Consider the following 14,467-nt stretch of genomic DNA (forward strand, 5'->3'; position numbering starts at 1 on the left):
AAGAGAAGAGCATATTTGATGTCTTCACAAAGCCATGAGACACAGTTACTGCTGAGTGTTCACCCAATTTCCACCTCTGCCCCGACATGTAGAGATATCTCATCATCCAGAAGTATGAGTGGATTTGGTGCATTATTCTGCCAGTCATCTGGTGTCTCCTCACACTCCAAGCCAAAACTATCAGTGTTCAAATGACGTGACATGGCGCTAATAACAGACTGAATGGACTCACTGCTGTTTGAAGTGTCTGTTGGGATGTAAGACAGATTCTTGCTGAAACATGAGAGCTCTGATTGTACAGGAAAATTGTCTGTAGTATCATTCTGGGCTCTTTCTGCTTTCCAACTCTCACCCATGAACATCAAGATTTCAGTAGATTTGCTTCGCTGACTACTGTCTATGGCTAAAAGATGACTAAACATCCTCAACACTCCAACAGGCAGCTTGTTCCACGGTGAGGGAGCGACGTCAAGCTGGCTGTGATTTTGCCATTCAACAAATCTACTGTACTCTTTGTCTCTAGGCATTGTCAACTGCCAGGGAAACTCTCCTGTGAGCAAGCAATAAAGAACAACACCAAATGCCCACACATCAAGAGTGGAGTCTACAACCAAACGATCCTTGTCAGTAAGCTGGCACATCTCAGGGGCCATGTAAGAGCCAGTCCCAGACTTGGTTTGAATTGCTGTTCCCTTGAAATGTGAAAGACCAAAGTCAGAAATTTTAATGCAATGACAGTGCTGATCAAACACCAAAATGTTCTCTGGTTTAATGTCCATATGCACCAGTCCTTTATTTTCTATAAATTCCAGTGCATTGGAGATCTGCACTGCACATCTCTTCACTGTGTCTCCTGGAAGTCCAGTCTGAAAGAAATAAATCAATTGATTCAGCATCTTTTAAACATGTTACAACCAGAAGGTAAAACGTGTTTAAAGCACCAAGTTGATGTAAAATCAATTCAAGGACTTGTACTTACATTGGGTAGAATGAGAGATAACAAATCACCCACTGGTGACAGCTCCTGGGCAAAGGCAAAGTGGTCACTGGTCTTGAACGCAATGCCATAACTCCCAATGATATTGGGATGGGATGAGAGGAGGAAGGACATACTGAATTCCATGAGGAAATTTCTCTCAGTTGTTCTTTTCCTGTCCATCATCTTTACTGCCATTCTCTGATCTGCGAAGAAAAGGTCATGGTTAGTTGTGAATTTTAAATTGGAAAAAACTAATAGATTTGAGGACTCAATGATAATTTGGCAATGAAATTAGAACTATACAGTACATGGCAACGTTTGACTACAGGACTCGTGCTTGGTCAGTTTTATGAATTTTGTGGCTCAGTAAGGATGAGAATTGTTACCATGTGAATTTTGTCACATATAGAAAAGGAATGTCCAAGGTATATCACCCTCTTGTAAACCTGGCTGAAAAATGGTCCCATAAATGTAGATTATGAAAAGGGTGATAATTGACCAAACTGACCTGTTTTTATGTCCTTTACCATGAACACTGAAGCATAGCCACCTCCTCCAAGCTCCTTCATGACGTGGTAGCTGTCCTCAAGTTCTATTTCCTGCAGGAACTGGGAAGCAAAGGAGACCAGTCCTTCCAGGGTAAGCTCCACATCACGTAGACTGGAGGCCATTGTATCCTGGATGAAGACAGAAAGAATATTTTATTTGCTTTAATTACTACATTATTTTAGGAATATATTTAGAGAAACATTTTTATTTTTGCAATCAGTGTCCATATAGAAAAGGAACTAGTGTCCTACACAAATAACATGTATGACAAGTATAATTGTTTATTTTTATATTTGTAGAAGATAAATAGTAGTCATTATTATATAATACACAGCTTTGATATCACCAATTATCTGATTAGACTTGCTAGTAAATCAATGTTTTAAATTTACAGATTAAACAAAAATGATCAAGATTTAGAATTTCAAATCACAAACATGTAATCATTTCTACAATGACTATAGGTATCTTACCTTGGAGAAATGTTCAATTCAGTCTTGAATATGTCTGGTATAATTTCAGTTGTGTTGGAAACTGCTGAAAGTCTTCACAAAATAACAGAGGTAAATTGCAATCTATTCTGTAATAAAACAGTCGCTCTGAGTCTTAAGCAGTAGAGAAAGTCACTAATCAGAATGGGAAGATGTCTGGTTTATGAAAGGAAGGTGGGATGGAGCAGGTTAATGTTGGTGCCTCCTGATTGGCTGATTGATAATGTGCATATGTTGTATAAACAACTGGGCATTGTTCTCCTGGATTTGCATTTCACAAGAATTCCTACAGATTGATATAGGAATGTGTGAGAAAAAGAACTCATGCCATATCATTCATGTGTGTTACAAAGGGTTAATATAAACCTAAGAGAATATCTTAACCACACCTTGACACCCCAACTAACTGTCACTCATGTGTTTTACACGTGCATAATGTTTCTCTAGATCGGAAATTATAAGACATTAATGAACACCCTGAACCTTTTCCAACACTTACAGTTTGAAGATACCGGCTAACAGAGATATTAAATGTATCAAGTTTACACAAAACAGCAACTCATCACAAAGATACATCTATGTTCAATTAGCAAACTGGTTACATTCATTTCTAATTGATGGTATTAAACTACTGCAGGGTTAGTGTAAAACTTAGAGGATACTTTGGCTACCGCTAGCCTTATGGATGGGATGAGCTTAGATTGTAGGATGTTACTTTAGCTGATATAATTTCTAAGCAAAAGGAAGACACCACAGATGTGATGAAGATTTGGGTCACCACATATCATAGTTTCTATATTTCTGTCTAGCATCCAATTCTTTCAAACAGAATATATAAATCAGGAGACTTCATGAGAGACACATTGCAAAATATCTTTATGTCAGAACAATGCTGAGATCTGTACCATGGATGTGAGTATGTTTTGCGTATTACTTGTTCTTTATTTAAACCAGATTAACTTTGAAGACACTTGTAACTTTACCAGTATTGTATATGTTACATTTACTTAAATTTTAAATTTGTATTTTGTAAAGAGAAGTTTTAGAGCAAATAAAACAACATGTATCAGTAAGATTGTACACTGCATATGGGTTGTAAATTGGAGAGAAATGAAAGTACACCTTGATGATAAAACATGATGTTCATTTCACCCTATATAAAGGACATACTACTTGTAGCTTCTGTTTCCTATTCATTTTTAAAATACCCCTTAAAAATGTTCTTCTTACTATGCCAGACAGACAGGGAAAACACTATTTATATAAGACTTGTGTATAGTTTCCCATTATAAACATAACAACTTCAGTCCCGGTCTCTGGTTCCTAGTCCCAGTCTCACACAGGATTTAGAATGATTATATTCAGTCTTTTCACGTGAGCAGGTGACCGAATATCCAGACAATGGGGGGTTTGTGTTTAGTAAATATGGACACCCAAATTGATGAAAAGAAAATCCTGTTACACCGAACAGAAGTGGTGCAGCTCCTTATTAACATATGAATTAACAAGAAAATGGACACCATGGGTGTAATTATATTTTGTTTTATGTTGTTTTCATATAACACACATTAATCTTGCAATCATTCATAACATTACCCTTTTATAGTTAGGTCTTGCGAAGAATATTATTACTGTTGGTTGTTAACTCTTTTTTTTTAACATTTTTAAAGTTGTGTTTTGTAAAGTGAAATTTGAGAGAAAATAAAACATTGTGTATCAGTAATATTGTACACTGCTTTTGGGTTGTAAAGAGGAGATAAGTTATAATATACCTTTATCATAAAACATGGTGTTCATTCACCTCTCAGGTTCTAAATCCCAGTTACTTTTTAACTGCAATTTTTTGAACCTGGCAATGTAACTGTTTAGGATGTTTTTCAAACAGCAATAATAACTCTCACAGTACAAGAATTACTAATGAACGGGAAAAACAAAGAATGGGCAAAAAAATGGGAGAGTTCATGGTTTTCTAAAATAAAATTCTAGGTTTCTGACCTCATTTAAAAATTAAGCACCAGGCAAATAATTTCATACAATTCAAATCTTTATTAAACCTATAAATAATTAAAGGAAATGTATTAAACAAGAACTGATACATAAACACACACACAAAATATATATCAGGATAATTTAGGTGTAAAAATAATGAGATTCAATTTGTATAATGCACTCGTACAATTATATTTCTCATTAAAAATAGAATAATATCGTTCTTATAATGCTAAACCTTCATCCCGATGATCTTCTACTGGTTGTAAGCGGAAGTTCTGGGAAATAGCATCAGCTGATCATTTTCAAGAGCACCACCTAGTGCATGGGAGGGGTAACTGAGGATATTTATACAAGTTACACCAATGTGCACCAGATGGGACCTTGTTCATCTGCTTTGTAGGTTCCTAAAATCGTTACTGTAGGAATTTAGAAGAATGTTAATATAATAGTACAAAATAAAAGTGTGACAATGTACTGTGAAACAGATGAGGTATTTTGGGAAATCAATAAGCATTTTACACTATAACTGATTTTAGAAAATCAATTTCCATGAACACTGCATAATACTATATAGCAATACATGTAATTACTCCAGGGGAAAAGTGCTTTTGTAGGATAAGCTACATATATCAATGGCAGACTAGTATTTACTTCCTTTTAGATACAGAGTGGACAATTAAAAGGACTGGTAAATCAAGGTATGAACAAGTTGAAGATTCTCTATTTACATTATATCTCCAGATATCAGTGCTCTGGAAGTGACATTATTTCCTAAACAAGTAACTTACCTGCATAATAAGAGAAGAGCATATTTGATGTCTTCACAAAGCCATGAGACACAGTTACTGCTGAGTGTTCACCCAATTTCCACCTCTGCCCCGACATGTAGAGATATCTCATCATCCAGAAGTATGAGTGGATTTGGTGCATTATTCTGCCAGTCATCTGGTGTCTCCTCACACTCCAAGCCAAAACTATCAGTGTTCAAATGACGTGACATGGCGCTAATAACAGACTGAATGGACTCACTGCTGTTTGAAGTTTCTGTTGGGATGTAAGACAGATTCTTGCTGAAACATGAGAGCTCTGATTGTACAGGAAAATTGTCTGTAGTATCATTCTGGGCTCTTTCTGCTTTCCAACTCTCACCCATGAACATCAAGATTTCAGTAGATTTGCTTCGCTGACTACTGTCTATGGCTAAAAGATGACTAAACATCCTCAACACTCCAACAGGCAGCCTGTTCCACGGTGAGGGAGCGACGTCAAGCTGGCTGTGATTTTGCCATTCAACAAATCTACTGTACTCTTTGTCTCTAGGCATTGTCAACTGCCAGGGAAACTCTCCTGTGAGCAAGCAATAAAGAACAACACCAAATGCCCACACATCAAGAGTGGAGTCTACAACCAAACGATCCTTGTCAGTAAGCTGGCACATCTCAGGGGCCATGTAAGAGCCAGTCCCAGACTTGGTTTGAATTGCTGTTCCCTTGAAATGTGAAAGACCAAAGTCAGAAATTTTAATGCAATGACAGTGCTGATCAAACACCAAAATGTTCTCTGGTTTAATGTCCATATGCACCAGTCCTTTATTTTCTATAAATTCCAGTGCATTGGAGATCTGCACTGCACATCTCTTCACTGTGTCTCCTGGAAGTCCAGTCTGAAAGAAATAAATCAATTGATTCAGCATCTTTTAAACATGTTACAACCAGAAGGTAAAACGTGTTTAAAGCACCAAGTTGATGTAAAATCAATTCAAGGACTTGTACTTACATTGGGTAGAATGAGAGATAACAAATCACCCACTGGTGACAGCTCCTGGGCAAAGGCAAAGTGGTCACTGGTCTTGAACGCAATGCCATAACTCCCAATGATATTGGGATGGGATGAGAGGAGGAAGGACATACTGAATTCCATGAGGAAATTTCTCTCAGTTGTTCTTTTCCTGTCCATCATCTTTACTGCCATTCTCTGATCTGCGAAGAAAAGGTCATGGTTAGTTGTGAATTTTAAATTGGAAAAAACTAATAGATTTGAGGACTCAATGATAATTTGGCAATGAAATTAGAACTATACAGTACATGGCAACGTTTGACTACAGGACTCGTGCTTGGTCAGTTTTATGAATTTTGTGGCTCAGTAAGGATGAGAATTGTTACCATGTGAATTTTGTCACATATAGAAAAGGAATGTCCAAGGTATATCACCCTCTTGTAAACCTGGCTGAAAAATGGTCCCATAAATGTAGATTATGAAAAGGGTGATAATTGACCAAACTGACCTGTTTTTATGTCCTTTACCATGAACACTGAAGCATAGCCACCTCCTCCAAGCTCCTTCATGACGTGGTAGCTGTCCTCAAGTTCTATTTCCTGCAGGAACTGGGAAGCAAAGGAGACCAGTCCTTCCAGGGTAAGCTCCACATCACGTAGACTGGAGGCCATTGTATCCTGGATGAAGACAGAAAGAATATTTTATTTGCTTTAATTACTACATTATTTTAGGAATATATTTAGAGAAACATTTTTATTTTTGCAATCAGTGTCCATATAGAAAAGGAACTAGTGTCCTACACAAATAACATGTATGACAAGTATAATTGTTTATTTTTATATTTGTAGAAGATAAATAGTAGTCATTATTATATAATACACAGCTTTGATATCACCAATTATCTGATTAGACTTGCTAGTAAATCAATGTTTTAAATTTACAGATTAAACAAAAATGATCAAGATTTAGAATTTCAAATCACAAACATGTAATCATTTCTACAATGACTATAGGTATCTTACCTTGGAGAAATGTTCAATTCAGTCTTGAATATATCTGGTATAATTTCAGTTGTGTTGGAAACTGCTGAAAGTCTTCACAAAATAACAGAGGTAAATTACAATCTATTCTGTAATAAAACAGTCGCTCTGAGTCTTAAGCAGTAGAGAAAGTCACTAATCAGAATGGGAAGATGTCTGGTTTATGAAAGGAAGGTGGGATGGAGCAGGTTAATGTTGGTGCCTCCTGATTGGCTGATTGATAATGTGCATATGTTGTGTAAACAACTGGGCATTGTTCTCCTTGATTTGCATTTCAAAAGAATTCCTACAGATTGATATAGGAATGTGTGAGAAAAAGAGCTCATGCCATATCATTCATGTGTGTTACAAAGGGTTAATATAAACCTAAGAGAATATCTTAACCACACCTTGACACCCCAACTAACTGTCACTCATGTGTTTTACACGTGCATAATGTTTCTCTAGATCGGAAATTATAAGACATTAATGAACACCCTGAACCTTTTCCAACACTTACAGTTTGAAGATACCGGCTAACAGAGATATTAAATGTATCAAGTTTACACAAAACAGCAACTCATCACAAAGATACATCTATGTTCAATTAGCAAACTGGGTACATTCATTTCTAATTGATGGTATTAAACTACTGCAGGGTTAGTGTAAAACTTAGAGGATACTTTGGCTACCGCTAGCCTTATGGATGGGATGAGCTTAGATTGTAGGATGTTACTTTAGCTGATATAATTTCTAAGCAAAAGGAAGACACCACAGATGTGATGAAGATTTGGGTCACCACATATCATAGTTTCTATATTTCTGTCTAGCATCCAATTCTTTCAAACAGAATATATAAATCAGGAGACTTCATGAGAGACACATTGCAAAATATCTTTATGTCAGAACAATTCTGAGATCTGTACCATGGATGTGAGTATGTTTTGAGTATTACTTGTTCTTCATTTAAACCAGATTAACTTTGAAGACACTTGTAACTTTACCAGTATTGTATATGTTACATTTACTTAAATTTTAAATTTGTATTTTGTAAAGAGAAGTTTTAGAGCAAATAAAACAACATGTATCAGTAAGATTGTACACTGCATATGGGTTGTAAATTGGAGAGAAATGAAAGTACACCTTGATGATAAAACATGATGTTCATTTCACCCTATATAAAGGACATACTACTTGTAGCTTCTGTTTCCTATTCATTTTTAAAATACCCCTTAAAAATGTTCTTCTTACTATGCCAGACAGACAGGGAAAACACTATTTATATAAGACTTGTGTATAGTTTCCCATTATAAACATAACAACTTCAGTCCCGGTCTCTGGTTCCTAGTCCCAGTCTCACATAGGATTTAGAATGATTATATTCAGTCTTTTCACGTGAGCAGGTGACCGAATATCCAGACAATGGGGGGTTTGTGTTTAGTAAATATGGACACCCAAATTGATGAAAAGAAAATCCTGTTACACCGAACAGAAGTGGTGCAGCTCCTTATTAACATATGAATTAACAAGAAAATGGACACCATGGGTGTAATTATATTTTGTTTTATGTTGTTTTCATATAACACACGTTAATCTTGCAGTCATTCATAACATTACCCTTTTATAGTTAGGTCTTGCGAAGAATATTATTACTGTTGGTTGTTAACTCTTTTTTTTTAACATTTTTAAAGTTGTGTTTTGTAAAGTGAAATTTGAGAGAAAATAAAACATTGTGTATCAGTAATATTGTACACTGCTTTTGGGTTGTAAAGAGGAGATAAGTTATAATATACCTTTATCATAAAACATGGTGTTCATTCACCTCTCAGGTTCTAAATCCCAGTTACTTTTTAACTGCAATTTTTTGAACCTGGCAATGTAACTGTTTAGGATGTTTTTCAAACAGCAATAATAACTCTCACAGTACAAGAATTACTAATGAACGGGAAAAACAAAGAATGGGCAAAAAAAATGGGAGAGTTCATGGTTTTCTAAAATAAAATTCTAGGTTTCTGACCTCATTTAAAAATTAAGCACCAGGCAAATAATTTCATACAATTCAAATCTTTATTAAACCTATAAATAATTAAAGGAAATGTATTAAACAAGAACTGATACATAAACACACACACAAAATATATATCAGGATAATTTAGGTGTAAAAATAATGAGATTCAATTTGTATAATGCACTCGTACAATTATATTTCTCATTAAAAATAGAATAATATCGTTCTTATAATGCTAAACCTTCATCCCGATGATCTTCTACTGGTTGTAAGCGGAAGTTCTGGGAAATAGCATCAGCTGATCATTTTCAAGAGCACCACCTAGTGCATGGGAGGGGTAACTGAGGATATTTATACAAGTTACACCAATGTGCACCAGATGGGACCTTGTTCACCTGCTTTGTAGGTTCCTAAAATCGTTACTGTAGGAATTTAGAAGAATGTTAATATAATAGTATAAAATAAAAGTGTGACAATGTACTGTGAAACAGATGAGGTATTTTGGGAAATCAATAAGCATTTTACACTATAACTGATTTTAGAAAATCAATTTCCATGAACACTGCATAATACTATATAGCAATACATGTAATTACTCCAGGGGAAAAGTGCTTTTGTAGGATAAGCTACATATATCAATGGCAGACTAGTATTTACTTCCTTTTAGATACAGAGTGGACAATTAAAAGGACTGGTAAATCAAGGTATGAACAAGTTGAAGATTCTCTATTTACAATATATCTCCAGATATCAGTGCTCTGAAAGTGACATTATTTCCTAAACAAGTAACTTACCTGCATAATAAGAGAAGAGCATATTTGATGTCTTCACAAAGCCATGAGACACAGTTACTGCTGAGTGTTCACCCAATTTCCACCTCTGCCCCGACATGTAAAGATATCTCATCATCCAGAAGTATGAGTGGATTTGGTGCATTATTCTGCCAGTCATCTGGTGTCTCCTCACACTCCAAGCCAAAACTATCAGTGTTCAAATGACGTGACATGGCGCTAATAACAGACTGAATGGACTCACTGCTGTTTGAAGTATCTGTTGGGATGTAAGACAGATTCTTGCTGAAACATGAGAGCTCTGATTGTACAGGAAAATTGTCTGTAGTATCATTCTGGGCTCTTTCTGCTTTCCAACTCTCACCCATGAACATCAAGATTTCAGTAGATTTGCTTCGCTGACTACTGTCTATGGCTAAAAGATGACTAAACATCCTCAACACTCCAACAGGCAGCCTGTTCCACGGTGAGGGAGCGACGTCAAGCTGGCTGTGATTTTGCCATTCAACAAATCTACTGTACTCTTTGTCTCTAGGCATTGCCAACTGCCAGGGAAACTCTCCTGTGAGCAAGCAATAAAGAACAACACCAAATGCCCACACATCAAGAGTGGAGTCTACAACCAAACGATCCTTGTCAGTAAGCTGGCACATCTCAGGGGCCATGTAAGAGCCAGTCCCAGACTTGGTTTGAATTGCTGTTCCCTTGAAATGTGAAAGACCAAAGTCAGAAATTTTAATGCAATGACAGTGCTGATCAAACACCAAAATGTTCTCTGGTTTAATGTCCATATGCACCAGTCCTTTATTTTCTATAAATTCCAGTGCATTGGAGATCTGCACTGCACATCTCTTCACTGTGTCTCCTGGAAGTCCAGTCTGAAAGAAATAAATCAATTGATTCAGCATCTTTTAAACATGTTACAACCAGAAGGTAAAACGTGTTTAAAGCACCAAGTTGATGTAAAATCAATTCAAGGACTTGTACTTACATTGGGTAGAATGAGAGATAACAAATCACCCACTGGTGACAGCTCCTGGGCAAAGGCAAAGTGGTCACTGGTCTTGAACGCAATGCCATAACTCCCAATGATATTGGGATGGGATGAGAGGAGGAAGGACATACTGAATTCCATGAGGAAATTTCTCTCAGTTGTTCTTTTCCTGTCCATCATCTTTACTGCCATTCTCTGATCTGCGAAGAAAAGGTCATGGTTAGTTGTGAATTTTAAATTGGAAAAAACTAATAGATTTGAGGACTCAATGATAATTTGGCAATGAAATTAGAACTATACAGTACATGGCAACGTTTGACTACAGGACTCGTGCTTGGTCAGTTTTATGAATTTTGTGGCTCAGTAAGGATGAGAATTGTTACCATGTGAATTTTGTCACATATAGAAAAGGAATGTCCAAGGTATATCACCCTCTTGTAAACCTGGCTGAAAAATGGTCCCATAAATGTAGATTATGAAAAGGGTGATAATTGACCAAACTGACCTGTTTTTATGTCCTTTACCATGAACACTGAAGCATAGCCACCTCCTCCAAGCTCCTTCATGACGTGGTAGCTGTCCTCAAGTTCTATTTCCTGCAGGAACTGGGAAGCAAAGGAGACCAGTCCTTCCAGGGTAAGCTCCACATCACGTAGACTGGAGGCCATTGTATCCTGGATGAAGACAGAAAGAATATTTTATTTGCTTTAATTACTACATTATTTTAGGAATATATTTAGATAAACATTTTTATTTTTGCAATCAGTGTCCATATAGAAAAGGAACTAGTGTCCTACACAAATAACATGTATGACAAGTATAATTGTTTATTTTTATATTTGTAGAAGATAAATAGTAGTCATTATTATATAATACACAGCTTTGATATCACCAATTATCTGATTAGACTTGCTAGTAAATCAATGTTTTAAATTTACAGATTAAACAAAAATGATCAAGATTTAGAATTTCAAATCACAAACATGTAATCATTTCTACAATGACTATAGGTATCTTACCTTGGAGAAATGTTCAATTCAGTCTTGAATATATCTGGTATAATTTCAGTTGTGTTGGAAACTGCTGAAAGTCTTCACAAAATAACAGAGGTAAATTGCAATCTATTCTGTAATAAAACAGTCGCTCTGAGTCTTAAGCAGTAGAGAAAGTCACTAATCAGAATGGGAAGATGTCTGGTTTATGAAAGGAAGGTGGGATGGAGCAGGTTAATGTTGGTGCCTCCTGATTGGCTGATTGATAATGTGCATATGTTGTGTAAACAACTGGGCATTGTTCTCCTGGATTTGCATTTCAAAAGAATTCCTACAGATTGATATAGGAATGTGTGAGAAAAAGAACTCATGCCATATCATTCATGTGTGTTACAAAGGGTTAATATAAACCTAAGAGAATATCTTAACCACACCTTGACACCCCAACTAACTGTCACTCATGTGTTTTACACGTGCATAATGTTTCTCTAGATCGGAAATTATAAGACATTAATGAACACCCTGAACCTTTTCCAACACTTACAGTTTGAAGATACCGGCTAACAGAGATATTAAATGTATCAAGTTTACACAAAACAGCAACTCATCACAAAGATACATCTATGTTCAATTAGCAAACTGGGTACATTCATTTCTAATTGATGGTATTAAACTACTGCAGGGTTAGTGTAAAACTTAGAGGATACTTTGGCTACCGCTAGCCTTATGGATGGGATGAGCTTAGATTGTAGGATGTTACTTTAGCTGATATAATTTCTAAGCAAAAGGAAGACACCACAGATGTGATGAAGATTTGGGTCACCACATATCATAGTTTCTATATTTCTGTCTAGCATCCAATTCTTTCAAACAGAATATATAAATCAGGAGACTTCATGAGAGACACATTGCAAAATATCTTTATGTCAGAACAATTCTGAGATCTGTACCATGGATGTGAGTATGTTTTGAGTATTACTTGTTCTTCATTTAAACCAGATTAACTTTGAAGACACTTGTAACTTTACCAGTATTGTATATGTTACATTTACTTAAATTTTAAATTTGTATTTTGTAAAGAGAAGTTTTAGAGCAAATAAAACAACATGTATCAGTAAGATTGTACACTGAATATGGGTTGTAAATTGGAGAGAAATGAAAGTACACCTTGATGATAAAACATGATGTTCATTTCACCCTATATAAAGGACATACTACTTGTAGCTTCTGTTTCCTATTCATTTTTAAAATACCCCTTAAAAATGTTCTTCTTACTATGCCAGACAGACAGGGAAAACACTATTTATATAAGACTTGTGTATAGTTTCCCATTATAAACATAACAACTTCAGTCCCGGTCTCTGGTTCCTAGTCCCAGTCTCACACAGGATTTAGAATGATTATATTCAGTCTTTTCACGTGAGCAGGTGACCGAATATCCAGACAATGGGGGGTTTGTGTTTAGTAAATATGGACACCCAAATTGATGAAAAGAAAATCCTGTTACACCGAACAGAAGTGGTGCAGCTCCTTATTAACATATGAATTAACAAGAAAATGGACACCATGGGTGTAATTATATTTTGTTTTATGTTGTTTTCATATAACACACGTTAATCTTGCAGTCATTCATAACATTACCCTTTTATAGTTAGGTCTTGCGAAGAATATTATTACTGTTGGTTGTTAACTCTTTTTTTTTAACATTTTTAAAGTTGTGTTTTGTAAAGTGAAATTTGAGAGAAAATAAAACATTGTGTATCAGTAATATTGTACACTGCTTTTGGGTTGTAAAGAGGAGATAAGTTATAATATACCTTTATCATAAAACATGGTGTTCATTCACCTCTCAGGTTCTAAATCCCAGTTACTTTTTAACTGCAATTTTTTGAACCTGGCAATGTAACTGTTTAGGATGTTTTTCAAACAGCAATAATAACTCTCACAGTACAAGAATTACTAATGAACGGGAAAAACAAAGAATGGGCAAAAAAAATGGGAGAGTTCATGGTTTTCTAAAATAAAATTCTAGGTTTCTGACCTCATTTAAAAATTAAGCACCAGGCAAATAATTTCATACAATTCAAATCTTTATTAAACCTATAAATAATTAAAGGAAATGTGTTAAACAAGAACTGATACATAAACACACACACAAAATATATATCAGGATAATTTAGGTGTAAAAATAATGAGATTCAATTTGTATAATGCACTCGTACAATTATATTTCTCATTAAAAATAGAATAATATCGTTCTTATAATGCTAAACCTTCATCCCGATGATCTTCTACTGGTTGTAAGCGGAAGTTCTGGGAAATAGCATCAGCTGATCATTTTCAAGAGCACCACCTAGTGCATGGGAGGGGTAACTGAGGATATTTATACAAGTTACACCAATGTGCACCAGATGGGACCTTGTTCATCTGCTTTGTAGGTTCCTAAAATCGTTACTGTAGGAATTTAGAAGAATGTTAATATAATAGTATAAAATAAAAGTGTGACAATGTACTGTGAAACAGATGAGGTATTTTGGGAAATCAATAAGCATTTTACACTATAACTGATTTTAGAAAATCAATTTCCATGAACACTGCATAATACTATATAGCAATACATGTAATTACTCCAGGGGAAAAGTGCTTTTGTAGGATAAGCTACAAATATCAATGGCAGACTAGTATTTACTTCCTTTTAGATACAGAGTGGACAATTAAAAGGACTGGTAAATCAAGGTATGAACAAGTTGAAGATTCTCTATTTACATTATATCTCCAGATATCAGTGCTCTGGAAGTGACATTATTTCCTAAACAAGTAACTTACCTGCATAATAAGAGAAGAGCATATTTGATGTCTTCACAAAGCCATGAGAC

The 14,467-nt window shown here is 35.4% G+C and overlaps 3 protein-coding genes across 3 annotated transcripts; all 3 read right to left on the minus strand.

Moving 5' to 3' along the window:
• Positions 1 to 59: 59 nt before the first annotated feature.
• On the minus strand, positions 60 to 4,805 carry LOC142160883 (serine/threonine-protein kinase SBK1-like). Its single transcript, XM_075215971.1, has 4 exons — positions 4,800 to 4,805; positions 1,488 to 1,656; positions 980 to 1,182; positions 60 to 866 (listed from the first exon to the last, which is right to left on the minus strand). Exons 1-4 carry the CDS (start codon positions 4,803 to 4,805, stop codon positions 60 to 62), a joined length of 1,185 nt encoding a protein of 394 aa, XP_075072072.1.
• Positions 4,806 to 4,867: 62 nt separating this feature from the next.
• Positions 4,868 to 9,614, minus strand: LOC142160935 (serine/threonine-protein kinase SBK1-like). The gene is made up of 4 exons (XM_075216102.1): positions 9,609 to 9,614; positions 6,296 to 6,464; positions 5,788 to 5,990; positions 4,868 to 5,674 (listed from the first exon to the last, which is right to left on the minus strand). Exons 1-4 carry the CDS (start codon positions 9,612 to 9,614, stop codon positions 4,868 to 4,870), a joined length of 1,185 nt encoding a protein of 394 aa, XP_075072203.1.
• A 62-nt stretch (positions 9,615 to 9,676) lies between these two features.
• Positions 9,677 to 14,423, minus strand: LOC142161004 (serine/threonine-protein kinase SBK1-like). Its single transcript, XM_075216234.1, has 4 exons — positions 14,418 to 14,423; positions 11,105 to 11,273; positions 10,597 to 10,799; positions 9,677 to 10,483 (listed from the first exon to the last, which is right to left on the minus strand). Exons 1-4 carry the CDS (start codon positions 14,421 to 14,423, stop codon positions 9,677 to 9,679), a joined length of 1,185 nt encoding a protein of 394 aa, XP_075072335.1.
• Between the last annotated feature and the right edge of the window lie 44 nt (positions 14,424 to 14,467).

This window comes from Mixophyes fleayi, chromosome 1 (assembly GCF_038048845.1).
Source record: "Mixophyes fleayi isolate aMixFle1 chromosome 1, aMixFle1.hap1, whole genome shotgun sequence".
Lineage (NCBI taxonomy): Eukaryota > Metazoa > Chordata > Amphibia > Anura > Limnodynastidae > Mixophyes > Mixophyes fleayi.

Coding starts and splice junctions, on each gene's coding strand:
- LOC142161004 (XM_075216234.1), bottom strand. Junction 10,800..11,104: donor GGTAAAGGACATAAAAACAG/GTCAGTTTGGTC, acceptor TTTTCTTCGCAG/ATCAGAGAATGGCAGTAAAG. Junction 10,484..10,596: donor TATCTCTCATTCTACCCAAT/GTAAGTACAAGT, acceptor TATTTCTTTCAG/ACTGGACTTCCAGGAGACAC.
- LOC142160935 (XM_075216102.1), bottom strand. Junction 5,991..6,295: donor GGTAAAGGACATAAAAACAG/GTCAGTTTGGTC, acceptor TTTTCTTCGCAG/ATCAGAGAATGGCAGTAAAG. Junction 5,675..5,787: donor TATCTCTCATTCTACCCAAT/GTAAGTACAAGT, acceptor TATTTCTTTCAG/ACTGGACTTCCAGGAGACAC.
- LOC142160883 (XM_075215971.1), bottom strand. Junction 1,183..1,487: donor GGTAAAGGACATAAAAACAG/GTCAGTTTGGTC, acceptor TTTTCTTCGCAG/ATCAGAGAATGGCAGTAAAG. Junction 867..979: donor TATCTCTCATTCTACCCAAT/GTAAGTACAAGT, acceptor TATTTCTTTCAG/ACTGGACTTCCAGGAGACAC.